We start from the raw sequence: 27515 nt of genomic DNA, 5'->3' as shown, positions 1-27515 counted from the left end.
AATTATATTCTTCCACAGTATCCTTCCAAATTGTCACCCACAGAGTGTCACAATAGCTTTCTCCATATGCTTCTTGGTCAACTCCCTGATTAAATGAGAAGAACACTAATATTACAGAATAATAGGGGTGGCTAATGGCAGGCCGATTTCAGATTTAGCTCTCGTGCAGAAGACAGGTGATATGGAACCAGTATGCACAGGCATCTGTTTCTGAATCTTCTTTTTCAAGCTCTGTTGTCTTCTCTCAGTGCCTCAAAAAAGCATAAGAGCTGACAAAAGGCAGGGCGCTTTTCTGGTAGCTAGATGAAGCGAAGATGACAGGTATGGTTATTTAATTTTGAAGTAATTCAGGAACTGTAATTTGCATCAGTTTTTCTTGATTTTAGCATGCAGAAATTCGTAAAGACAGTGATGATTATGAGGTAAAGAAGATTAAAGTTACTTTTTATATCTCTCTTATGTTGCGATAGTTTAATATTCTTTCTTTGCATTAACATGTCCTCAAATATAAGTTATTTTTCTCATTTTTCTGACAACTATATTAAAAAAAAACCCCAAAACATCACTGTCATTTCATGGTATCACCAATAATGTGCCAAACAGTTCTTTGTTGCTGGTGAAGAACAAGTCATGGTCCACAGACAGCTGACTAAAATTTAGATGAAGAGGAACAATAAATCAGGATAATTCTTGGCATGGAAGACACAGATCTCTCAAAATAAAATGAGCATGATCAGCATTTGACTTACAACTCCTAGAAGACTCACAGATGGGGTAACACATCCTTCTCATTCTAAGGGTGGGGTTATTTCACACAACTTTAGCTATCTAAAAAGGTAGAGGTCTCATCTACATTTGCTGTTTAAGATCTCTGTATAGCAAAGCAGATATTTCTCATTCTGTGGTGGCTAAGATAGAAAGGACAACTGACCATGGCAAGGCACCAGTAATGGTCCTGTAATCACGGAAGAAATTTAGACAATTAGCTTAGCTCAGCACCCAAATTTTAAACCATTAAAATTAGGTGAGAAGAATCTTGTCCTGTTGATGTTGAAGGGTATTTTACTGTTATTTGCTTAAATACACGGTTCTGAAAAGAAGGGAGCCAATCTTCCTTTATGCCCTGTTTCCTGTAGTAACAGTGTCCTGAACTAGACTGCTATATAGAATGTACTACATACAAGCAATGGCTTTTATAAGGGATATTTTCCACTATGAACATTAGTTCAGCTATCAACAGGGACTCCTAGTGACTCCTATTATTTTGTTTTGTCCAGTTTGTGTGTGCAGATATACATACCTCATGCCAGCAGTTGTACATTATCTGGTATATGATGTCTGAAACCAGCTGAGGTCTATAAAGTCTGTATCCTTGAGAAACTTTCTCAATCACCTGCATGTTATCATAAAGCTCATAGGGCTGCTTTCCCAAAGTGAACACCTCCCACATTAAGATACCTGCAAAAATATTCACGGCCATGGAAGACAAGAAATGAAAGTCAAGAAACGCAAGATAACCCCTTTTTCCTGGAACAAGGCACACATACAACATATAACCGATCAGACTCTTTACAGAGAATATTGTCCAAAGAAAAGTATGGAGATGACTGACAAGTGTGATTCTGCACCCAAATGTAAAACAACTTCTACTGCAGAAGAAAGTAAAGTTACATGATAAATTAATGTGGACAATGATGGAGAAAACCCAAGACATAGCTATCCATGGACTGAATTTTTTACAAAATACTTACAAACATCCCCTTATATATGTATGTGTGTGTACACAGAGAGAGGGAAGGAAAACAAAATGACAGCTATGGGTATCTATGCTTTTAGAGAATAATAAGAAAATATTTACTGCTTTTTTTAAGTGAGTGGGACATATACTCCTTTGGTATCAGAAAGATTTCTGAATACTTTATAGTGTCAGCTACACATACCTATAAAAACTGGATTATACTGAAGCAATGGAAAGACTGGAAAATATAATAATAATGAATTCATAATGATAGCTTTGCAAGAAAAAATTTTTGTTGTAATTGAACATATGTGATAATCATGCCAACCATAAAGTAAAAAAAAAAATCATGAAATATTTATTTCACAATGATATATAATACTGGTAGTGATTTTTTTTTTTTTAAAAAGAAATTTATTGGATCTTTGACTTCCCACCAGCTTGAAGACTGGTGCATTGTAGTGTCACAGTGGGATCAGAATAAAATGGTACCTGAATCTCAGCTTTCCCTGATGCGAACATTAAGAAAACCAGATTATTTGTTCTCTGACATCTGCTTTTTGGGATATGAATACATCAGTTCAGTTCTTTAGCCCTTTAAAGACTCATTAGTTAAAAACAACCAAACAAGAACTGACAGATCCCTCTCTCCCCTTGCTTCCACTGCATCAATGGATAGTGTTAACATGCGAAAACACCTTCTAAGGAAAAATAATGTTTCTCATTGAAGTTAATGCCAATATTGAAGTTAACAACAATAAAGCCTGGAGCCAGGATTTCATCGATAAGAGCAAAAAGAAAACATATCACCAGAAAATTCAACTTCTGATTTAATCATCTATATTATAAACAACTTGTAAAGGGCATGAATGAGCTGTTTCTCTGCCAGAGTCATTAATATTGAGAGACTAGCCGAAGTTAAAGATAAGAAGCAGCCCAGCATTTGGAAACACTTTCATCTGCTTTATTCACCATTGTTCAATGTCAAGAACAGTGGGTTGCCAATCTTTCATCAACTTGACAGCTGCCAAAATTTTCCTACTGGAGGAGCAAACTTCTGTAAGTGGAATTTAAGCCTGTTCACAAAAGGCTTCCTTTCCTTTGACACCTTTTGCAGACTTTTAGAAACACTGAATGGACTCCAGGGATTTGTAAATCATGGCTTGAAAACCACTGAAGTAGAAATTCAGATGTTTGAAATTCCTGGGTGGAAAGTGTTCTGCAAATGCATCTTATTTTTGCTGAGATACAGAGTCCCAGCTCACACAGACTCTCTTCCACAGCTGGCTTATGCACAGAGGCCACTCTGACCTCTGCGACTAACAGCAAAGCTCTTTTGACTTGGGTAGCATTGATTTATGGTCTAGATACACCAAAGATACTGTTTGATCCCCACTGCCAACAGTTTACTTTACCATATTAAACACATATATAGCAAATGGGGAGTGGGCAGAGTTTCTATGTGCCTAAACCAAAAACAGTAGGGCTAAAAAAATCCAAAGAGGATAGCGTTTAGATGCAGAAAAATATTAAAAAAGAATGTAAGCTGTAACTGCTTTTTACATTCCTTCAGTATGTAAATGTCTAGCATTTCTGCTTAGTAAGCTGAGGAAATCCAAATGTAATGGCATATATGCATACATATTTATATGTCAAATTCCATACATACCAAAGGCCCATACATCTGACTTGCTGCTAAATTTGGTGTAATGAAAAACTTCTGGTGCTGACCACTTCACTGGAAACTTGGTTCCTAGTGAACTTATATACAGGTCATCCAGAACATACCTAGAAGGCAAGAACCAAACTTGGTTGTGACTGAGTTACAGTGAAATACTATTTACTACTTCTTCCTTGTACATCACAAGGTTCCTAAGAAAAGCTTGGGCAGAACCCCAAATTTCCAAAGGATAGAGGCATTAACTATAATCTATAGAACAGATCATTGCTATCAATTTATTAAAGAAATAATGCAGAATCATAGAAATGCCTGCTGTAAGGCCATCCAGCCCAGCCTCCTGCCCAAATAGGATTACTCGCAACATCAGATCAGCTCAGCCATGTGTCTGTGTAGCCACATCTCCAAAGTTTGCGATCTTGTAGTCTCCCTGACTGGTGTGTTTCACTGTTCCATCACCCTCCCAGGGAAACAACTTCTCGTACTGTCCAGCTTGAACTTCCTGAGCTACAGTATGTGGCCGATGTCCACTGTTATATTACCTGGCAGTCATAAGACTTATTTGGCTCCATCAGTGTTGTAACTGTAAGTAGCTATAGGCAGCTTTTAGATCCCCTCTTAGCCTCCTCTTCACCAGACTAAGCCGCCTGCTCCCTCAGCTTCTTCTCAGAGAACATGTTCTCCAGGCTGCTCATCCTTTTCAACCTCTCTCCATTGAGGCTGAAGATTAAGATGTTTGGCCCCCAAATTAGGTGAAAATCTTGTACACAAAGTAAACTCTGAGATTTCTTTAACAAACATGACTAGTGAAAGCTCTCAGCTGCAACTGGCCTTTAAGCCTTGACTTTTTGAGACAGCAGAATGACTTTATTCTAACCCCATAACAGCTTATGGTCATTAATGGAAAGGAGACACAAAGAGCTGTATCACACTCTGTGGTTTAACTTTCCCAACAGCCAGCTGCTAGCTGATCAATGCCAGTAAACTGTATATACACTAATACCATAGCTTCACAAGGCTCCCAATTCTTTTACTTACCTAGTCATCCCAAAGTCAGATACTTTCACAGTAAGATTGCTGTCAACCAAACAGTTCCTAGCAGCCTTTAATGAGAAGTGAGAAAAGAGATGAATGGAAAAAATACAAAGAGGAGCAAATAACATCATGTCTTGGTAATTTGCTAATAATAATTTCTGTCCTTTAGCATTTCAATGAATAATGACATTCTTTGATTGAAACAATTAAGTTTGGAACTGTAAGGGAACAGTAAGCAGCTCTCATTTCATTTTTTGACGATTGATTGAAAAGCATTCTTTACTATTATCCCAGCTTTACAAAAAAGGACATTAAGGGATGAGGAAACAGAGGTGAGAAACTCACATTCACCTAGAAAAACAGCAACAGAGCCAGAAACTAAACCCTGTCTTTCAAATGGTGTCCTACTCCAGGGTCCTTTTCAGTAGTCCCAGAATTTACCAAGGCATCAAAAAGTGAAAATCATTGATTGGATTATTCGCAATGCACTATAAAGAGAGTGGAGCAATGAAAGGTGATTTAAAGAGCTTGATTTATGAAAAGTTCAATATATGCCTAGTTCTGCAAATGATCACTTAAGAACATCTATCTAAGGCTGTATTCTCTACCTGCATGCTTATTAATTTCTATGGTACAGTTTGCATCTACAATTTTCAACCTGAAATCAAGCTCAAGTTTTATTTCTGTTTTCCCATGGTGCACAGCCAGTTTTTGGGAAACTGACTTTATATTTACAACTTGAATTCTGCTACTTCAGTTGTCTGATATTCCTGATTTCTGAATCAGGGTGTGAAAATTGGTGAGGTATGGATTTAACAACTTTGTTTACACATAAAGACAATTATTTGAAAGCATAAACAAGACATTTAAAATGCTACCTGAGGAGACTGTCTGTAACAGAAATTGACACAAATCTTCCAACATATTTTTGTCTAGAATTAGAAGGCAAAATACTGCTACTGACTCTGAAGCGCAATGCACCAGAAATTTGGCTAGGTTGACTTTTAACAGGCCAATAAAATAACAGCTTATTTCCCCAAAGCCAACATTCTTGAAAGCTAAGTTTTGCATAAGGTTTTGGTCCAAGTCCTTGAAAGTCCTGATCCCTTCATTGAAAGCAACTTGAAATACTTGCTTGAAAACTGGCAGATAAATGTATTTAAAAGAGCTAGGTAGCTGCAGACTTTCAAGTTCTGCTCCTGCCTCCAATGCACCAAAGTAAATTCCAGTTTATCCTAGTAGTGTTCACACTTGTTTTATAAGAGAAATAGTTCCCAAATAGATAAATCCCTAACTCATCAAAAACAATCTAAATGATCCAAATCTTTAATGTTGCACCACTTTCTCCTGGAGGACTACAGCATCGCTGGACAGAACCCTTTACTTCAGTGGACTGATTTTACAACTGGATGTCTGTGCTGCCAAGTGGTGCATAAATCCTTCAGGCTAGAGCCCATGAATGCAGACAGCACAGTATGCAGTGCTGTAGACCTGTCAGCTCAGCTCTGAAGCAGAGCTGCTTGCCCAGAGCTGCCTTGTATTGAGCCAGCTGGGTGTCTCTGTTCAGCGGACCACAATACTTCCTGGGCCAACAGAGCCAGTGCAGCTGTGGGTGATCCTGAGGGATAGGACTGCCTAGTGTTAGGTCAACCCCCTGCCTTCCTTGTTCCACTTCTCCCATGGGATAGCTTACCAAATCTCTATGTATGAACTGACAGCTCTCCAGAAATGCCATAGCATCACAAACATCGTAGCATATTTCCAGAAGCTGAAGGGGTTGTAGTTCCTTCCCATAACTCCTTAAGTAGCTAAGCAAACAGCCATTAGGCATGTATTCCGTCACTAGATAGATGGGATATGATTTTGAGCATACACCATACAGTCTAACAAGTTTGGGATGATTAAGTTTCCTGAAATAAACAAAAATAAAATAATCAAAGAATAAATGGAGAGTCTTGTGCTTTTCTGTAAGTTTTGTTCTTCAAATATTAATACAGCGTACTGAAAGAAATTATTGAAACTGGGTACAGTGCCATCTCAGACTTCAAATATTCCTTTGCAAGAAGAACTGAGTGTCCTTCCGCTGATTACTTTGAAACTCAGTATTGATGACAATCAAAAGAAGACTCAGTATTGATGAAATGACAACTTTATAGTCAAAATCTGAAATAGGATTTAGCAGAGCAAAAGTGCAATATTATTGGTGGGAGAAAATAGATCTGAGTTGGTGGGGTGGACCTTAGACCTTAAGGTTTTCTACTGAAACTGTGTTGCAAAATTTTCACATTGAGAATCCTGATCATATCAGATAGTTAACTGAGAGGAATGTAGTGCATTCCTTCAGGATATGAGATATACAAAATATTCTTGAATTTGTATGCTTCAGTTATAATGTCATGGAATTTCACTAGAAATGTTAACATCCTTACCTCTTTGTAGTCAGAGACTAAAACTTCATGTGTCATGTTCATATTTCTGGCATTTCTCAGTTATTGTTCTGTCTCTCATTCCTACCTGCAGGATGGCAGGAATAGCTTTCCAACTGTTTCTGTATAAACGCTAATGAAGCAGAGTTTTAAGTGACATGTGTGGAATCTCTGAAGTTGTGGAAGAGATGTTAATTGAAAACTTTGTAGATGACAGTATCAATCTTTGTGAAGTTCTTTTGGTAATACTTCAAATATTCTATATGGCTACCTATTTAGTTTATGCCTAATGTACTCAACGTTACTTAATGCTTTTTTTAAGAGGAAATTTTCTTTCCTGTGTGTGCTATACATTACTGATTAATGTTTGGAGAGATCATTATTTCCAAATAATGAAGCAATGCCATAACTTACATCATGGTCTGAGCTTCTTCTATGAATTCATCTTCTGACATTGCTCCCTCTTTAATCATCTTTATGGCCACGTCATATTGTGCCTTCCACTTTCCCAGATGCACCACTCCAAACTGACCACTCCCTAGCTCTCTCAACAGGACAATTTCTTCTCGTTTCAGCTCCCAGATTCCTAGTGGGACAAAACAAATTCCTTTAGGGAAAAAAAAAAAAAATATGGACAAATGCAAGCGTGGTATCCCACACATGCAATGCTGTTGTTTTCTCTGCAGGGTTGCAGAACCATGCAGCACTGAAGCAACATACCTGTGTCTCAGCTTTGTGTTTGAGTTATGGAAGGACACTACATTTCCTACAAGTGTTGTTAGCTACTGCTTAGGTTTAAGCCTTAAAAATAGATTTGAGAAAGATTTATGCATGAAATGATGATATATTTTCATATAGGAGATTGGAGAACAAGTATTACTGTGACAGGTAATGTGGCAAAGGGGAAGAATGGCCACAACTCAGATATGCTGGGGAACAAAGCATGCAAGGTCTTGCGCAGTTGATATAAGACCTGATGTAAAATGTCTTAAAAAGGGCACAGCATAAAAGTTAATATAAAATGCCTTTGCATTCACGTTGCCCTGGATGTAGACTAGATGCACCTGCAGGAAGGGATACCCTGTTTCATAGAAGCATAAAGTCTCAATGCTACACTGGACAAGAGGAAACTACAGAAGAAGCTATTGACTGAAAGACCATCCTTCCCAAATTCTCGCATTGCTTCCTGCACGGACAAGTGGAGATGGCCACCAAACAAAGATTCTGTAACCTCCTGCAAGCCTGAAAGCTGTAAGAGTCATGATTTTCTGGTTATTCTTTTCCTGGTGGCCAAGACTGACACCAGTTTCAAAAAGGAAAGTTATTTTCATACCATTTCCTAATGAAGCTGTGGATGGGACTTTATTTACTTGTGTAGACACTGCATGCCGGAGCCTTGTCACCATACCTAGAAAGAAAACATGTTAAAGGTCACAATATATACATGAGTCTTCTGAAATCAAAGAAAATACAGGAAAAATAATAAATAAATTTTCTGTGCTTAAGGGCTAGTCCAGCAGAGGTATTGCAAGAAGAGGTAGTACAATACCAAAAAGCACTGTACAGCAAAGGAAAGCAACTGTATTGACTGTGAATACATTAGACCAAATTCCACCCAAACTCTCCCACAAGATATTTCAGTATTTAGAGTATTTAGTATTGGAAGAGATTCACCATAACGCTGAGAAGTCCAGAAGCCTAAGCCAAAGCCAATCAAGTAGAAAGAGCATGTAGGATTACCAGCTGAGTTGTGCTGATGGTAGTGTATAAGCTCAGGAATTGATTGAAAACAGTGATTTTCAGCCAGGTAATACTTGTCCTCAGGGGTTTTGTGCACATGGTAATGTCTGACTGTTCCTTTTTTACTCCTGAAAAACATCACAAAGTGCAGTACGTGTCAAAGCCTTGCAAAGTGCCTTCCAGCCCATGTGTTAATAGATTAGTTAATTGCTGAATGAACTGCAACACTCCAACTGGCCAAATAACAAAATATGTAGTAGATATCACCAGGAAGACTGTTATTTGCCTCAGTCTGCTTTTCCCCCCTTAACACCTGCTGGCGATGTAGTACAGGCTCCTAGCACATTGGAGACTTCTGCTGCATACTCTAATGTACTCTGATGGTTAGTACTTGTCTCCCAACAGTTACATCTAGAGCAAAAGACTTTCAGATACTGCCCTTGCAATGGTTCTACATCTAATTTTGAACACTTTCCCTTTCCCTTCCCTTTCCCCTTCCCTTCCCCTCCCCTTCCCATTCCTATTCCCATTCCCATTCCCCTTCCCTTCCTTCTCTCTCACTCTTGAGACCCCGCTATTCCCCTAGATTATGTGCCTGTTACATGCCTATGTTTAGATGAGACAATTCTGGACCTCCATTTACCCATTCAGGAAGCCACTGTCATGTATGAATTCAAATAACTAATCTGACCTGAATGCGCCCGAGGTTCACCTTTAACACAATGTAGAAATTTTGCTGTTGACCAGTCACACCAAGCAGCATGCCCATTGCATGCTAATAGAAATGATACACATTCTTTGGATACTCACTCAGGAACCTTGCTGAATACAGACACAGTATACATTCCTGCTTGGCTAGATTTCCGAACCATAAAAGCACCTTCTTTCCCCTAATTGGGGGAAAAAAGAAAAGTTTCAAAGAACAAGGAGGTTGGGATTAATTTCAGTGCACTTTAGGCTTTTACACTGCAATGTCCACAAAGGAGAGGAGGAGACATGACTTATCTGACCTCCTTTAAGGACTACATTAGGACAAGAATTATGCCTGAGAAATATTTATTTCTCTCCACTAAAAAGAGGGTCTAGGTAACTGGTTGTGGTATCCCGTTGTAAATGTTTAAAATTAGGTGAGTTGTACCCCAGCCCAGACATGAAGAAAGTAGTCTGCAATTTTGTTTTAGTGCACAGATACAGACTTATAACTGGGGAGACAGAGAGTTGTTAACCCTGGCTCCTTCCTCATGTCCCCTCCAGAGGTGGTACATGTTATAAGACCCAAACACTGACACATATATCCCATCTGAATGAGAGCTCTATCCACCACACTTAGTTCCTTTACATAATGCGTTAGACTGATGTATTTTCTATTGCCAAAGTATTTCTGAATTACTCAATAAGTAGAAAGTTTTTCACTGCACTCTATTATATTTGGACTATTTTTAGCCTTTACGTAGTACTCCAGTCCTAAGTTTCACTATCCACTTTTACTTCTGTTAATGTTTTACCAAACTGGGCTGGAAATTCTGGTTTTCAGAGTTCATTTAACAGCTACACCTCTAATGTGCTAGGAATGGCTATAGCAGGGATGAAAGAAGACATCTGGAACCTCACATACAGGCCAAGGTTCATTGCTGTGAGGTTCAAAGGAAGCTTCATGTCCCCTTGAAGTTAACTGCAGTCAGGAGTATCCAGCACCCTTTGGGACTGGGACATAACTGCCTTTCTCCAGTGATTTGCCACACTTGAATTTCACTCCTGAACCTATGGTGCAGGTCTAAGGGAAAGGACACTGAGCCAAGGCTCCCAAAGGGTTGGGTTATATCGAAGTTGTTAGTGGCCAGTAAGACTGGCTGTGAGAAAGCAGCAAGCCACAGGAGGAAAACTTGTTTACATAGCACACTCAAATGCAAAGCATGGCTGAGGCTGGGTCTCCTCCAGGAAGGTACATGGACAAGTCCTTCTGCAGTTGTCTGCTGTGAAGACTTGTACACCTGACTAGTCCTATGGTGCTATCCATCCTTGCTCCTAGTCAGCTGCATCCAGCCAACATTCAGTAGGCATAGCACTGTATTTGCTCAGGGTTATCTGCTTCTCTGGGTGAACTTACAGGTCTTTTCCAACCTTAGTGATTCTGTGATTCTGTGAACTTCTTTTACTCCACATTTGTATATCGTAAAACCATCACAGAGGATTCCTCTAGACTGACCTGCAGGAAGAGCCACACTGGAGCAAATAACACAGGCCTAGAGGTAAACCTAAAAAGCAGAGCTTTGAGGAGAAATGCACTCAGTGTGGCTTTGTTCCAAGTGTGTTTTAGAGGTGCATCATTTGTTCCTTTGTGTAGAAGAGCCATTAATGCATCTAGGCATTTTTGGAGATCTGTTTATCGATACCAAGTTAGCACAATAGTTTCGAGCACTCTGTGATACTACAGCTACACAGTATAGCAGAGACAACAGATGCAGAAACGTTTCCATGGTTGTTCATATACAAGTGCTAAAGGATATATAGGACCTTCTGACGGAGCAGCTGCTCAGACTGGGCGCGGGAGATATTACCAGCATACCAACTGCAAAGAGAAATATTGTGCTTATTATTCACAGGCTGATTTCCGAATAAGGCACAGTAGACACATGAAAAATGCCAGACATCGTAAATATTTTCAAAACTGCTTTTAAAAGACAGAAAGTAGACTTGGGACTTGTCCCTGCAAGTGTGCTTTTAGGCCATGAGATAAAAGGGAAACCACTAGTTCCCATCTGCTTCCTGTCATCCATCCAGTGGGTCTCCTCCTGAAATATCTGAGCCTACTCTGTGACTCTGACTTTTTAGAGTAAATCCTTAGAGAAGGATTCTGCTGCTCTAATGCTCTGCCAGGAGCTCTACTAGAAGTAGTTTGCTCTGTCTCCTGCAGACCATGACACAGCTGGCTCCTTAAAAGCTGGGAGGTGCATAATTCTCCTCTAACCTTGAATCTTCTGGTTGTCATAATATTTAAGTAAACTGAGAGATCCCAAATGGAGGAAACAAGCCAAACATGCTATGTCAGATCAGTTCAGGGAAGCCTTTTTAATAGCAGTTCACTTTTATGAAGCATCCCTTTATTAGCGTACTAGACTGATTTGTCTAAATGCCTTCTTTTTTGTCTGAAAACAAATACATTCATGCCTTTGGAAGTCTGTGCGCAGTGATGTTGTTGGTGACAACATTGATAATTATTATCATTATTATGACAGCCATACGTAGGATGTCATTGCTCTAGGTAGAGTGGACATGTAAAGTGGAAAGACAATCTCTGTGCAAAGAATCTTTTGGTTCTCATGAAGACGTATTCTATATACTCACTCATGCTCAGCAATACTCTGCTCTTCTGCCAATATCTGTTCACTGACACTGGAGTTTTCCCTGCAAAGACAAAACAACATGCCGAAATTATAAAAACTAGTTATGAAAAATACCTTCCTTGGGTTAAAAGTCATACCACATATATTATTTGAGTAGTTATGCCATGGTCTAAGGTGAATATTTCAAAAAGTTGAGACATATTTAATTATCTGGACTTTTTTATGACTTGGTAAACACTTATACAGCCTTTCCCCTCCACTGTGCAATGTGTTGGAAAGCCAAATATTCTCTGAGCATGTTGTAACAGGCAATGAAACTACATATCCCTTTAGTGACCTTATGAAGCGATTGCATCTACCTTTTCAAAATTTATATGGAAGATTTCCAAAGATGCACAACCCTAGGCTTCCCAAATAAATGTTCTTAGCATGACAGACAACAGAAGGAGTTCATGTGGCAGAAATAACCTCTTACGCAGAAATAATAATGATTCTTATTTATGCTGCTTTTTACAGGATACTGTAAGAGTAGGGGTTTTTTTTAAGGAAACCTCTGAATCTTGTCCAGTATGGTTTACTATAAGACAATCTGCTATGTTTCTGTCAGATTTTCATTCAAATACTTAGGCATACATTTAATGCTTCCAATGTCATGTCATCTCATGAAAAAGGAAAAGATGGGTCTGATGTATCACTTCGACAGACCTGGATTCCCTTTATCCTGTACAGGACTATTCCCATACATACAAAGGCACGAGAGTGCTAGCAAGGCTAATTTAGTGCTGAAATAAGAGTACAAAGAGAGAAATCCCAGTGTCATTGAAGTCAGTGGCAAAACCCTATTGATTTAAATGAAACCAGGATTTTCAACTCATGTTTTCTGCATTAATGTATGAGTCAAGAAGACAAATTGTATCTGATTCTGTACCTTTCAGGAAACTTTATGCTTAGTACTCAGAAATTTATTTAAAAAGAAAAAATATTCCAGAAATATTGCCTGATCTTTACTAGACTGGTGAGGAAAATATTTAAGCAGTGGATGGCTGCATATTGATTCACCTTGGCTCATCATCATTCAGAGATAACTTTCTCAAGTAAGTGCTTGGTACGAAACCTTCATTCCTGCAAAATAAACAGTTCACAGTTTAGCTATCGTACATGACTGCATCTTAAATTTGATCACTTAAAGTAGGAAAAGGGATTGATCAGACAGCCACTTTTTAGAATGCCACTAACAGAAATGCTCATGGTTAAAACATTTCTGCTTTTACCTACCATGTAGAAAAACACAGAAGTAATTTGTTTTAGAAAACTGTATTTCAATGAGGCACTCTCTTCACTAGTCATTGAAATGGCTTCTTCCTCAGTGACTGGCTTCATCGTATGGAAGATTGGAGCAGCTGTTCAACAGTTGCATTACATGCCATCTCAGTTGCTCTGATGAAGGACACCAGTGACTAATGGGTGCCAGCAGAGTATCCATGGTCAAATGCAGAAAGTCAATAGGTAGACTCAGCATTCTTCCTGACACAATGCCAGATGCAATTGAGAAGCTAAGCTAAGTGAATATGGACAGCTGAGCTACCACTTAAAGCAGCCTGATGGACATGATGGACCTAAGTTATGGGGGCCAACAAGCGTCTGTAATTGTAAGGGGGTGGGCTGTGTGCTGTGCCCATCAGAAAAATAAATAGGGGAAATAAACTGTATATTTGAATATGGATGGACACAGAAAGGAAGGATTTCTTCAACACGGATCTCAGTAGAGTGAGAAGAAAACTGAGAGTCTACGAAAACAGGTGAAACAGGTAACTCCTGATGTTTGCTCCTACTACATTCAAGAAAACCAGATCTTCAATTTTTTCAAGCAGAATTTAAAGGTTTTGTTACCATGTATATGTGACTTGTCCTTACAGAATCAATACTGCAAAAGGCTCAGTTTCTCAAGCCAAAGAAAAAACTGTAAATGCCCCACTTTCTCTTGATCTCTCCCTGCTCCTTCATTCATGTCAGAGCTCTCTACTCGGGCTCTATAAGCAGAGCTGCCTGTACCATATGCTTTTATACAGCCATAAAGAGTCCAGGAAAGGCATTTAGGAGCATATCTCAGCTTATTAATTTATTATTGTCTTTGAGTTGCCAGGGTTGTGTGCTGCTTTCTTCATCCAGAACAGTATGCCAATCCTGTGAGTTATAAACTGCAGGCACTTTACCTTAAGTTAGGGTTGCTTTATTTGTTGGTTTCCTTGCAGTTGTAAACTTAATCAGTGAATTATAAGTAAGTGGACCAAGTAATTTCATAGTGTTCTAAACCAGTTTAAGCATCCCCTAGCTCAAAATTTCTTCCCTTCCATGTTTCTGTCAAGTACATAAAATCAAACGCAGCTAGTATCTATCATGAGACAGACAAGGAATTCCAGGCAGCTCCTGTTTGTTGCACTGCCTTTGTCTCCAGCGTACTCCTAAAGCTGTTTCTCATTTAATAACTTGGGAAGAGATGCTCTTTTCTGCCCCAGCTGGATATTAATGAAAAATTTCTTACTTTAAATTGCTAAAGGGGATTCCTCCACTTGTGAACCTCAAAGAGAACAGTTAAACTCTTCTGTCCTGGGCAGGTTGAGGTGCACTGTCTCTGTGGAAAAGTATTGCTAAAGCTGGGAAGAGACTGAAGTAGGAAGTGATTTGTGCTTCGTCAGTTCTCACTGGTCTCCCTGCTGTCACTGCTATTGCAGTAGTAATGGTGATTTGTCTAAAAATGGTTTAGTGCAAACAAAAGCAGCGACATTTGTGAGGAGAGATTTTATCTTTTTATTCACTTAACTAAAAAGTTGCAAAAAATGGACAGCTTCTGTATACACAAGCCCTTCTTCAGGTACATATCAAAATAAAGGCCACTGGGTACTATCTTAGTATAGTAGGCAGTGACTGTTGGAAATCTTACCCAACCTGGTAGCCAAGGATGGTAATGAAAATGGAGTTGTACAGAAGACGATGAAGCTTCTAGAGCAAGGTTTAATAGCTACTAAGGTAATCATAACATAGATCCTGAAAAGTACCAGGACTGTCTGCGGTGTTGTCTATGAAGATGAGATATGTGGAAAACCATGGTCATGGAAAAAAAGTATTCTGCAGCACATACTTACCCTTCCAAATCCCTTACTTTCCACCAGTCAGAATCTTCCTCTTGCAATACATAGTATTTATTGCTTCTGACAAGCCGGATAGTTGAATTTCCTTCGGGTTCATAGTTGCATTGGGCCACAGCTGTTTTCAGGACCGACTTGTCTGGGGATAGCACCTGAAGCAGGCTTCTATGTTTCCGCTTTTGAAGACAGAGAAAATAAAATGATAAGGAGATGCAGTACAGGGTACAGTAAGAAATAACATATGACAAGTGCACAATCACTTATACCTTCAACATATATAGATATATAGATATCAGGCAAATTAATCAAAGCTAAGAAGATGGGCACAGGCAAGCAGCTTTTTCCTTATCCATTTAGAAGAACAGCCCAGAAACTGTTGTCCACATTTGTGAGACAGGTGAGAACAGAACCAAGTTCCATCATAACAACGCCAGAAGCAATTAACTCTGAGTGGAGGCTGACACTGCTGCAATAAGAAGGTCTCATTACCAGGATTATGTGATAGACTTGACTCCTGTCAAAAGCCTGCCACCTATCTGAAGCTGACATTACTTAATGAACAGTTGCAATTCATGTGCTTCGGACACCACGTGATCAAATCGTGCTTTACTATAACTAAGTGCGATGATGTCCTGTTGTATCAGAAGACCCCACCACAGTATTATAAAATAATTTTGTTTTTTTGAATGGCTTTTGATCAATAGGTAACATCACTTACCATGAAGCACAACAAGCATTAATCAATTGTTACTACTAATCACTGACAGCAAAAAGCTACATTCGTTCTAAATCATTCCCTTTCCTTACCATGTTTTATTGATGTTTCTCTACTCAGCATGTTGGATATAAGGAATCTCATTCCTTGGTGCCTAACTTTCACTATGCAGGGTTAAACAAGTGCAGGTATGTAACTATGGGATTCATCTTACCTAGCTTTGACCTGTGTCTTCATGTGAAATGTGGCATCCTACAGAAGTGTCTACCTCTCATCACTGATTGTTGAGGAGGTCTACACAAATGACTTGGATGAGAAGCCTGGCATTAAAATTAGGTGATGTCAATCTAACTATAGGCAAAAGGGCATCTAAAATTAAGGCACTGAAATGCATTTAGAAATCAGGAAAATGTCATAACTGAGAAAATCCAGACATCACTATTCTTTAAAAGCAGAGAAACTACACATGAAACACTGACAGCAAAGGATGAGGGAAAATAAGAAAGACTTGGGAGAAGAGGCTCCAAATGCCAGTTATTTATATTTGAAAACCACTGTAATGCAATGCCAGGGAAAAATGCCAAGTGTCCTGAAGCAGGCTGTGATTCCTTTAAGCCAAGTCCAAGTGACCATGGCATTGTATGTTTGCTTGTTTCCTCTTTATTGACATTTTTAAAATTAATTTAAACAAGGAGAAACCAAAGAGACAAGTTAATGCCTGATTGAGTCCACTAAGCCAGAAGACACATGTGATCTCTTCCTGCAAACACACTGTCTCAATCTGATCTTACTAAGCTCCAGTGGAGATACTCGCTCCTTAAAGAGGTATCACTCACAGCAGAGTCCTCTTCATTTGACTAGAAGTAGGTCTGTTACTCATCAAGTACTACTACTTGAACCCAACCAGGATTGTTCCTGTTGGTTATATCTGATGTCAGTGGAAAGGAGCTTATAGTTTGGCGGCCTGTGTTAGGCAGGATTCAAGTCTTAGACTGCCCATTTGCTTTGTGGAAGAAGGACAAAACTAGAGTTGCATGTAATTGTCAGAAAGATGGAGAAAATTATAATACAGAGATTAAACTGTTTTCTCCTTAAAGCATCTAGTGATGTTAGAGCAAGCTCATATTCAGTGAATGTGTTTACTGAATAAGAGCAAGCTCATATTCAGTAAACTTCAGAGATGTGCACCTCTGACGTTTGGCCTGGGCAATCTTTGGAGATTAAATTGTTCTTTCTTAATTTCCTGTGTTTTGTTTGTGGAATGATCAGAGTGTCATCCTCTGATGGAGCTTTCATCTTTTTGTGTGAACAGAAGAAATTGCAAAGCATTGGCCAGAGTAAATGGTATAAATAATTATTATCACAGAAATGAGTTTTGCTTTGTCCAACCTGCCAGGGAAAAGAACTAGCCAAAGCTGAGCACATCAGATTTGCATCCCTTTGGGTTTCACTGCTGGATGTGTATTTGTCTGTTGCAATATTCTGGATGGACTTAATCTGTAACCTGGTACAGATTAATGTCTTGATTTGTGTCCATATATACAGCTTTCCATTTCCAGTGCTGGTTGAAAGCCCCAGAGCTTTTCCTAATAGTAACTGAGCGGATCTTATTATTTCCTTTATGCTGGCAGTGATATTATTGTGGTTTTCATATTGATGATTGTGTCACTGTCATCTAGAGAGAGAGGTAGGTGACAGTCTGAGATTCAGCTGCCATGTGCATATGGGGAACGGTTACTATCTGCAGAACTGCACCCCTACCATACAGCTGGAAGCATGTGCTGGATCACTTCAGCTTCCATAAAACTTGTCCAATACATAAGCATGAGAAGATATGTGTGTGCACTCAGTGGACTTCTATCTGATCTACTGCAGTATTGGTCTGACCTACATGAACCATTTGCCATTGCAAAGGCAGTGGATGCCGGGCACCGGCAGAGGTGAAAGTGTTTCTCAGGCAGGAAGCTCCTGCTTCCTGCTGTTATCAAAGCACAGGGGAAGTGCCCGCTGGTTCCCTTGAAGGGACCTTTGTGCCCACTGTACTTTGTAATGCCATCACTCTTCAGGCACGAGCTCCTCTGTGGGAGACTAGCCCTATAATGCTGAACTGATAAAAGGGACAGACGCATCAAAGCTGCAGGTTGTAAGCACGCGAAAGTAATGCCTCATGCAAAATGTAATGTCTCTGGACAGTTTTACCAACATGGAAAAATAATGCCTCTGGTCAGCTGGGAAGAAAGCAAGGGAGCAAGACTTGCAGAGGCTGGAGAGGTGAGGGACATGAACTGAGACAGGCGAAAGGAAAGCTGGGGGTACGGTGGTACCTCTGATAAGCAAACTCAGTAGATGAAAGGGTAAAGTAAAAATGTGCTTAGAGCTCACAGAAGTAGCTCTGTGACTATATATAGACTGTTCCTCACCATGAGAAGTCAGTATTAGCCTTCTTAACCTGATTATATCATATGGCTTGGGAAAATGAAGTCAAGTTGTTCTAACCAGATGTGGTAGTTATTACATTTACTGAACTTGTTTTAGAAGGACCCATCTGAAAACTGTCATGTCCCTGCTTTTTAAATTTCCCTTTCAAAATATCTTCTCTGAACTCAAGCAGATAATAATAATAAATCATAAAGGCCTAGCAGAAGCCAGCGTGTTCAGCAGCAGATTTGCATGACTGATGATCTCTCCAGATAGACAAAGCATCTCCTGATGGAAGCCAGGCAAAACAGACCACAGTATTCAAAACAAATTATGCTGCTGCGTGTTCACAATGCTATTACTTTCAAATCTCATTATCAGAAAGAAAGTCAAAAGGTTCTTTGTTCACAGCGTCTTTCCAAGGTTTTATTATTATTTTTCTTAAAGCTCCATTTTACAGCTCTCATGATTTTATCTTCTGCCTCTTGATAATCCATGTGATTCTTAAAGCCCTGGCTGTTCATGTCAACTGTACACACAAAAATTCCATTTTTTTTTCTTTTTTCTTTAAGTTACTTTCTGATTAACAGAGAGAGGCTAGGAAATAGACCCAGACTGTGTTTTAAAGATACAGAACAGAAGACAAATGAAAATAAAGCAGGAAATAAAAATTTAAAAACACCATGATTTGAAACCCAGTCTGGTTTAATTTGGAGGATGTAACAATCTGTGAATACACAGACAGACCATACTGTTAGTCCTTTTTCAAATAGGTAAAAACATCATAACATAAGACACTTTGTTCTTTTCTATTCTCTTATCATTGTTACCTCCTTCCCACCTATAAAACTCAGTAATTAGGCTGGGCAGTAAAGCTAAGATCAAAGATACCTCTATTGCCCTTGCATTTGTACAGGAGGAGACAGATGAGGAAATAAGCACAGAAGCAGATTTTTCAGTCTTGCTTTTATTATTAATCCTGCCAACTATTGCCCTTCTTCATCTAGCAGCTGCTAGAGGACTCAACCGGAATTGAGCATGAGCAGTGCTTTTTGGCATCCTGGTCTCCTTTTTTTCCCTTTGGATGTGTGAAAGCCTGGCTTTCTCAGTCAGACGGCAAGGTTCAGCGGGTGCTGGTGGGACACCACACACCCGGGTTTCTGTCCTACATAAAGTCAAGATATAGGCAAAAGCACATAAGGAGCTCAGATGCACTTCCCAATTCATTAACATAGAGGCTGTATCTGTAAAGCTGGGCTAACCAGACATTCCTAACCAGCCATCTGTACTCCTGATCCAACCCCAGAGCAGCACAGCTTGGGACTTGCCTGAGATAAATGCAGTTCATCCGCTGTTTCTCACCCATGCAAAGCAGGTATATTTGCTTACATCTTCAGTTACAATGTTTTTTCCAAGTACTATGAGCACCATTTTCACTGGGAAGGGTGGTGGAGGGGAGTTTTTGGCATCGCTAGGAATGGGTACCTCCTACGCACTAGAGAGCTAATTTTGATGGCATTCCCTGATCCCACTGGAAATAAGCGTATAAAGTAAAAGACATCCCTACAAGGGCTGTAGCCAGTCCTGCCACCAGCATGTTCATGTGAACTGAACGTGGCTGAGACTTTCCCAGTTTGCCATTTACAGCACATGGAAGAGGGAGATGAGTCCTTCCCTCTGACATGCTGGTGGACACAAGGATGCTGAAGCTGCACTGCAGATTAGACCTCTACACCAGCTTCCAGTGAGTGGCTGTTTGCAATTCTCCACCGCATCCCACAGCCCTCCCTACCATCTGGATGCCAGCTCTTTCCTTGTAGCCAGATACTCAAATGTTTTCACCTACCAGCGTTTGAGGCACTGAAGGCAGTGGTTTCACAGACCCAGTTGTGCAACACAGAGTCACATCTAGAAGAGAGGGAGACATAGGGAAAAAAGCATGACTTTAAGTAAGGCTTTATCTCCTGAGGCTTTCTCACTTGCAGAGCTATAGAGTGGCAGCAACAGCATCATGACAGCTGATATTTCACCTCCCTGAGGTACAGACCTGCTTTAGCTCTGTATTTTCCAACCTTCTTTTACTTCAAACATTATCTCAATATGTTTAAAAATCCATCAAACCATTGTTTCCATCTATGCCAAAATATAAATCCGGGGAAATTTGTGGTTGTATTTAGACATGTGGTTTTCCCAGTTCTGCTAGCTTATTTGATTGCATAGAAAGGAAAACAGACTTATGCTTTATTTTTATTCTGTATTTTTAAAATAATTTCATTGACACTTTTAGTCTATGAAGCAGTGATTAAGAAATACTGTTTTTAATTACCCAGTGGTTACAAGGCTAAGGCTGTCTGGAGTCATCCCTACACAGACAGTCTCCCTGTGTTCCGCACATCTCTGTTAGCAACCTCAGGAACTTATTTAGGAACAAATTTAGAGTCGATACAGCACATTATCCTGCATGCATTATTATCTCAGGCATAAATGAAGCATTCAATATACAAAAATTCTCTTTTTAATTCTTCTTTTGGCTAAGCCATCCATGACTGGTAATGAGGTATTTCCTTGTCTTTGCTACTGACCGGGGGTTTCATGGCCTTATTTGCTTTTGTAACAAGTGGTTTTGAAGCTAGATGATGCTATTCAAATTACTGTTACAAATCAGCTGACAATGCCACATTATTTAGTGTACCATAATGATGAAACTGTAGTAATAGCAGATAAGCCTATATCATTAATTTCAATCTTCAAGACCAAATCCTACACTGTTACAGGCAGTCTCACAGATCTAAATCAGGTTCCTACCTGCTCATGCCTCCATTTTTGGATTTAACTTTTAATTTTGGGTTCATACTTTTTGGATTGTGACTGTAAATGCTTAAGACCAAGGTTCAATCATGATTGAAAACAGTGGATCTACCAGTGCTCTACAATCCAAATAATCAAGCTTTAAAAGGCTGAAGCCTAAATACTCATAAACTGCTGCTCCCTCTCCCAAACATGGCTTTTCACTGTTAAACATGTACACAGACATGCAGGAATTCCCTTCTGAAAATGTGAAACCTAGGCGGGTACTGCTTTACAAATTTGCCTCTCAGTCTTTACAGATAAAAACTAAAACCCCTAAACAATTGTGACTAAGTTCTACAAAATATACTTTAGAAAAGCATGTTAAAATAAAAAAAACCCAACCTGCTACAAGTTAAATCACATGGTTGAGAAGAAAAAATCATTTAAATATAACTATTTATTAATATAATAGTTTTACTTCTATCTAGTTATGAAACGGTATTGTTTTACGCTCATTCATACACACTCTTGTGCTGAACTTCTATTGCTCCTACCCATTCAGCTTATGGGACCTCATCACTAGAAGGGTCTTACAGCATAATGCTACAATTTAGCTAGAGGGCTTCAGAATAAGGAGAAAAATAATGCCACCTAGTTTATTTTGTACGTAAAAATGTCTCTAACTTTTTGATCAAACACAGCAGATATAATTCAGTGTGTTATTTCCCCCATTTATACTATAAGCTACAATGTATAGCAGCTATGATGTTAAAAGGAGCTCAGCACATACAGGAAAATGTGTAAGTAGATTAGCTTTTGTATTGATTACAGTGCCTTACATGTCCACGTGATTTGGCAATATTGTGAAAAACATCAATGAGACTAATTAAACAAATAGAAGAACACATTACATTTCTCCCAAATCGTACATCCAGGGGCTGCTTTACAGGTCTGGTTGCAACAGAGAAACTTCCCGTTGATGAAGAATCCTTTATGGTACTTGTTTAGTAAATCAGAATTGTCTTTAATTTCTGGAAAGCACAAAGAAACCCAAGAGAACATGACAGGCTGCAAAATGGGAATGTTCCTTATGATCAATAGAGTCTGCTGCACTAAACCATGGGACCTCAGAGTGCTTACTGACTCCTAATTCTAGGCACACATCCTGGTCACATTTTTATGTCTATACCGTATTCCTCTGTGCTAACCCAAGTCTGAAACCCATACTCTCCCAGCTACCTGATTCTTTGAGAAAGAAACCTGGTTGTCAAGAAGGAGATACAGTACAATCCAATGAAACACCCGAAGCCAAAACAAGATCCAACAGCTATGATTCAAAATCATGGAACTTATAAGGATTTCATTATCAATAATGAAACTAATTAAAATAAAACATTTTAGTATATCAAGATGTGCTGAATATTTTCCTCGAACTATCTATTGTAAGAAAATTATATTCACTGATACTCAGTATCAGAAAAGATACTCAGTACCCATATGGCAAATCCAAACTAACATTTATCTGTTAAAATACATTTCTTATTTAAGCACACCAAAAGGGAACACTATCACAGAAATATCTATTTTATATTCAAAGCACTGGTTTACTCTAGAAAAATGGCCCCAGTAGTATCGCTGTGCTAGTGATACATCAGTTCTGTATCTAAAAGAAATGTAGATGGCGTAGAGCGAGACTTTAAAAACTGATTGTTTCAGGATTGGCTTTCTCAGTCCTGCTGCGGTGAGCCATTGTAAACCCAAGATTCCTGAGCATGTGAGAGAGCAGCAAAAGGATCAGGGCAACCCTTGGCGGCAAGTGCTTTTTATACACTTTTTAAAGAAGCTTGTAGGCAGTTGAATATTTGTGCTATTATTTGTCTCATGAGTGTTACAAAATATATCAATTACACAACCTTATTCTTCACAAATTTTGTTTTAAAAGATCTTACTGAAAATCTTGGTTTCTAGAAGACTCAACATAGTTAGTTTGCTGAATGCTTCCCATTCTGCTTCTGGTCCACAGTCTCCATAACGTTGGCAAATTAATTGACATACTCTCACTTCTGTGTATGCAAAGGGAGTCGCAAACAGAGATGTAGCTCATACATGGGCTTACAAGTAAAATTGGGGAGGATATTTGTTCACAGCCCATTATAGATTGCCTATTTTTGTTCCTACAATGGCCAGCATGTGTGAGGGCTGCCCTATTCAATATGAGGTTTTTGCCTTCACTGGAGTTATGCAGGGCCACAGTTTTCTGCTGATAACATACTCTTTGCATGACTGTGATTTTGCTTCATTGAAAACAATAGAGATTTCCTTGAAAAAAGAAGAGGAAAATACAAAGGAAAAAGCACCAGCAGTATTGGTTATCAAAATGGCATTCATGCAGGTAAGCGCTACACTAGCCACCTCAGGAACGATTGTGCTCTATTAGTCTGCAATGGTAAAGGCTGAACATATGAAGAAGATTAAAAAATGCCCATGAAAAATATAAAAATAAGCTTTATTTTGGCTTATTTCTTACTAAAACTTTCAGCCTTTAAAGTTTCTAATTCCTTCTCAAAAATACCATGCATTTCAACCAGTCGGTGCTGAAGTATGAATGAGACTAAAAACAGGTGACAAAGAATTGCACAAAATGATGGGGCAGGAACATTTTCCTCTCTCTCCTCATGTTATTTGAATATTTTGGTACACAAAGGAGTAGTGTTACCTTTATGCAAAGCTGCAAGCCACCGCTCCCGGCTCTCTTCATTAGTGGCATAGACATAGAGAAGGCCACCCTTGTACACAATCTGGAAGAGGTTGGGAAAGCCAGCATGGTGAGAGTGTACTGCCTGAAAACATGCTACTGTGCAAGAGGGGAAAGGAAAAGGGGATAGGAACCAAAAAAGTAGGCTTTGTGGACCCCCATTGAACTTCCACAACTTAGAAACTTTTCTCAGAGGTCACTTATATTATTGCCATTTCATATAAATACTTCATATTTCATATAAGTATAAATATAAATATAAATAATTAAAAATATAAATAAATATAAATATAAACATAAACCACCTTAACCAAAGTGGTTCGTGTCCTAAAGCACAGTTGCAGAAACAAAGGACAGCATCAAATATTTCTGGATATTCCCATTTCTATGTAAAAAAGACCTTATAGTCCACATGTAAACTCTTTCTTTCCACTTCAGTTTTTCCAGATTCATCTTCCAGCTTTTATCTCATGTTACATAAGGCCAGACTGAATGCTCACCAAGGCCAGGAACCCATCTCTGACAGTGTCCAGTAACAAACACTGAGGCAGAATATATGCTCAGGGCAGCTGTACAGTGATCAGGGAATCCTAATCCAAAAGTGATGCATTTATACTTAATACCCTTTGAGAAGTATTTTTCTTCTGTAAATTCGTTCAGTTGCAAATAACTCGTATTTACAACATCCTGCAGTAAGCAGTCCTACAGCTTAGCTAAACAATATGAACAGTCAGCTTCTTTTGCTTGTTTTCAGCCTATCTTCTTCTAGCTTTGATGCCTACCTAATAATTGCTAATGTCTGCTTTGCTGTTTGGATCATGTTTAGTACTGGGTTGACTGTGTGTGTGTGTCTGTGTTAGGTCAGGGTTTCATTTCCCTCATGTGCATTACTTTTCAGTCATCTGCACTGAATTTCAAATGCCACTTTATTGCTTTTGTTTGTTAGACTGAAGAGCCCTTCTCATTAAATGTGTACTCCTACTGGTGAGTAGACATGACTGATTAGTTTACGTCCTGTCTCTTTATTTAGTTAAATGGTGAAGCCCTCTGAACTTTTCTCTTTGACATGTTATCCATCCAATCTATTAGTCATTTTCAAGCCTCTCCTTTGACCTCTCTTCAGTTTACAACATCTTTCTTCAATTAGAGTCACCAGAACTAGACATAATATTCTTCTTGTGATCACAGTAGTGTCAAAACATATTGAGTGCTTTTACTCAACATGTGTCGACTTCCATGTCCAAAGGTGCCATTAGCTCCTTTGGCCACAGCATCACACTGGGAATTTATGTTCAGCTATCATGATCCTAAAGCCCTCTTTAGAGAGACTGTTTCCCAGAAGAGAGTCCCCCATCCTGTAACTATAGCATACACCCTTTTCCCCACTTATCTGAATTATGCACTCTTGATATAAATACCCTAATTTAACATAAATGTGTCATTCAGTGCCACAAAACTGGGGAAGGGAGAAGGGAAAAGAACACCAGAATGCCACCTAGGATCAACCAGGCAGTGAAATACTAAGTACCTCTCATGAGTTTGCCCTTGGGCATGGCAATTATTTCAGGGTCATGAGGTAACGCACTACCCAGCAACCCTGTTACTCACTCTAGCAGCCTGCTGCTTGTGGTTGCACTGTTTGGCAGTGGCACTCCAGAAGGGGATCTGTGGCCACTTCTCACATCTGCATGTCCCACTGCCCATAGAATTGAGATTGATGGAGGCTCTAGGAGGAACCTGAGCTGAGCAACTGAAACAGATGAAAGGCAGCAAATTTGAAGTTATGGTTTTCTCATCATATTTAATTCTCGAACATGTGTAGTACCGCTGTATCTTCTGATACAAGGTGTAGCCTTGGGTTTCCTGACTGTGGCACATTTGAATGGTAATCAGGCAGTCAGGGGTCAAATCCTGCACTTGGTATTGAGGCCAAAAAAACAGAAGTGGAGAGAGACAGTGAGAATTAAAATAAGAATTTTTAATTCTTAATTCACACAGTGTAGTCATCTGTATATTCCAGAAAATACTAAAGCAAATATCTGATAGACCCTTGAACATAAAAGAAACAAGTTTTGATCTAAATTCTATCACAGTCAATTAAAAATATTTCAGCAAAGTCACAACTTCAGTAATAGCGACTGATTTTCTATTTGCTGTAAATACCAGTAGCACTCAGCAATATCAGGTATCACCACTTAGGACAGGAACACTAAGTGTAACCTTAGGATGACTGGCATATCTCACATGAAATGTAAATGAAACAGATTTCATGGCTTACCTGAAAAGGATACTGTCTCGCAGGAGGTGTTGATTCCTCAAGATTCACTGTCTCAACACATCGGATTTTCTCAATCTCAATTGACCCCCTTTTGCTTCCTTTTTTCTAAGACAGAAAAAACACAGCAGACTGTAAACTAATGTTAGCACAACATAGAGTATTCTAGTTTGACAATTTTGTACAATTTTGTGTTTCAAGCCGCATAAGCCATAGCTTTAGGTTTGTTAAACTTTAAAAGAAAGGCGGTAAAAAACCTCCTTGGTGCCCTACCTGCATCTAATGTATCGATCAAATTCCTTTTTAAGACAGTTACAAGAATTACAGGACTTGTAACTTGTCCTGTTGCATCTGCTGCAACTGCAGGAGTACAGAGCAGAAGGGGGGACTAGGAGGTAAAGAAGAAGGAGGAATTAAGAGGAAAATAACTTAAGTGCAAATCAGAAGCCTAGCTGTGGCATTCATAATTTTGTTAAGGTAAGGGAGCTTATTCTCACTCAGATTCCCTGCAGTTTTTTAATGGGATGTAACCCACAGGAGGAGTCCAAATGTATGAAAAGGAGCAAAAACTTTAAAATAAGTTGCCTGGGACATATAGTTGCATTCCAGACGGGAGATCTTCTGAGTGAAAAGCCACCCTTTTGTGATATACAGTCACTCCTTAGGAAACAAGGATAGTTCAACCATCTGCTTTGTGCAGCTGAGGGATGAGATTCTGAACTAATTATGCCTCATACAAATAACTTCTGAAGCCAGTTATTTACATCAGTTCAGAGCGAAGCCTGAACAAGGAAAACATCCCTATTCAAGCCAATGTGTAAACATATGCCAATGTTAATTACTTGCTTAAATTCTCTTTGGAAGGACACAAACAGAAGCTCAATGGTAAGCACAACTGTAAGAGTTGTTCTGAATAGAGACACTCTTAAGCCTGCGGCTAAGCATTTTCCTGAACTGAAATTAGGATTTGATACCCTATAATTCTACTTAAAGCAAAGTACACTTGTTCTAACACATAATGTCTAATCAAATTTCACAGAAGAAAACCAAAGGAATAAGGCAACACTGGAAAATCGTAGAACAGTTTACTTAAAAAAATTATTTCTTACCCCTTTGTCATATTCATAATAAGAAAGGTTTGCTTTCGTCAGAACAAAAAATCTTTTCTTATAGTTAATTGGTGATATTTTTTTCTTCTGTTGTGACTTCTTTAAAAGAAGTTCTTCTAGAATTGTTTTCTTCTCCATTGTATTTCCCTAAAAGAGCATCATAGTTATTAGAACATTTATTGCTACTATAAACATATAAACATATAAACACCAACTATAGAAACTGTAATAATGAATATATTAAGAGTCATTGTCCTCTATATGTTTTATAAAATTTTATAGTAATATATGTTTACAAAGCATGTGTTTAATACTGCTTAAACAAATGAGGTTGTTTAGCTTATTC

General features: G+C 38.9%; 1 protein-coding gene across 1 annotated transcript; it reads right to left on the bottom strand.

Annotated features, from left to right (window-relative positions):
• Positions 1 to 224: 224 nt before the first annotated feature.
• BMX (BMX non-receptor tyrosine kinase) lies at positions 225 to 27307 on the bottom strand. Its single transcript, XM_059816614.1, has 17 exons — positions 27170 to 27307; positions 26064 to 26168; positions 23747 to 23828; positions 21942 to 22061; positions 20087 to 20148; positions 15105 to 15283; positions 11963 to 12022; positions 11132 to 11186; positions 9428 to 9507; positions 8618 to 8745; positions 8211 to 8285; positions 7292 to 7463; positions 6145 to 6361; positions 4455 to 4519; positions 3408 to 3526; positions 1301 to 1458; positions 225 to 299 (listed from the first exon to the last, which is right to left on the bottom strand). Exons 1-17 carry the CDS (start codon positions 27305 to 27307, stop codon positions 225 to 227), a joined length of 1890 nt encoding a protein of 629 aa, XP_059672597.1.
• Between the last annotated feature and the right edge of the window lie 208 nt (positions 27308 to 27515).

Source organism: Gavia stellata, chromosome 1 (genome assembly GCF_030936135.1).
Source record: "Gavia stellata isolate bGavSte3 chromosome 1, bGavSte3.hap2, whole genome shotgun sequence".
NCBI lineage: Eukaryota > Metazoa > Chordata > Aves > Gaviiformes > Gaviidae > Gavia > Gavia stellata.
The sequence above is the reverse complement of the archived record's forward strand: the minus strand, read 5'-3'. Positions and strand labels throughout refer to the sequence as shown.

What these genes read in the sequence shown, in the direction of transcription:
- BMX (XM_059816614.1), bottom strand. Translation starts at nt 27,307, where the DNA reads ATGGAGAAGAAAACAATTCTAGAAGAACTTCTTTTAAAGAAGTCACAA. An exon ending in CTTCAGTGCCTCAAACGCTG is followed by an intron (nt 15,284 to 20,086) that starts GTAGGTGAAAAC and finishes TGTCTTCAAAAG; the next exon opens with CGGAAACATAGAAGCCTGCT. An exon ending in CACAGCTTCATTAGGAAATG is followed by an intron (nt 7,464 to 8,210) that starts GTATGAAAATAA and finishes TTGTCCCACTAG; the next exon opens with GAATCTGGGAGCTGAAACGA.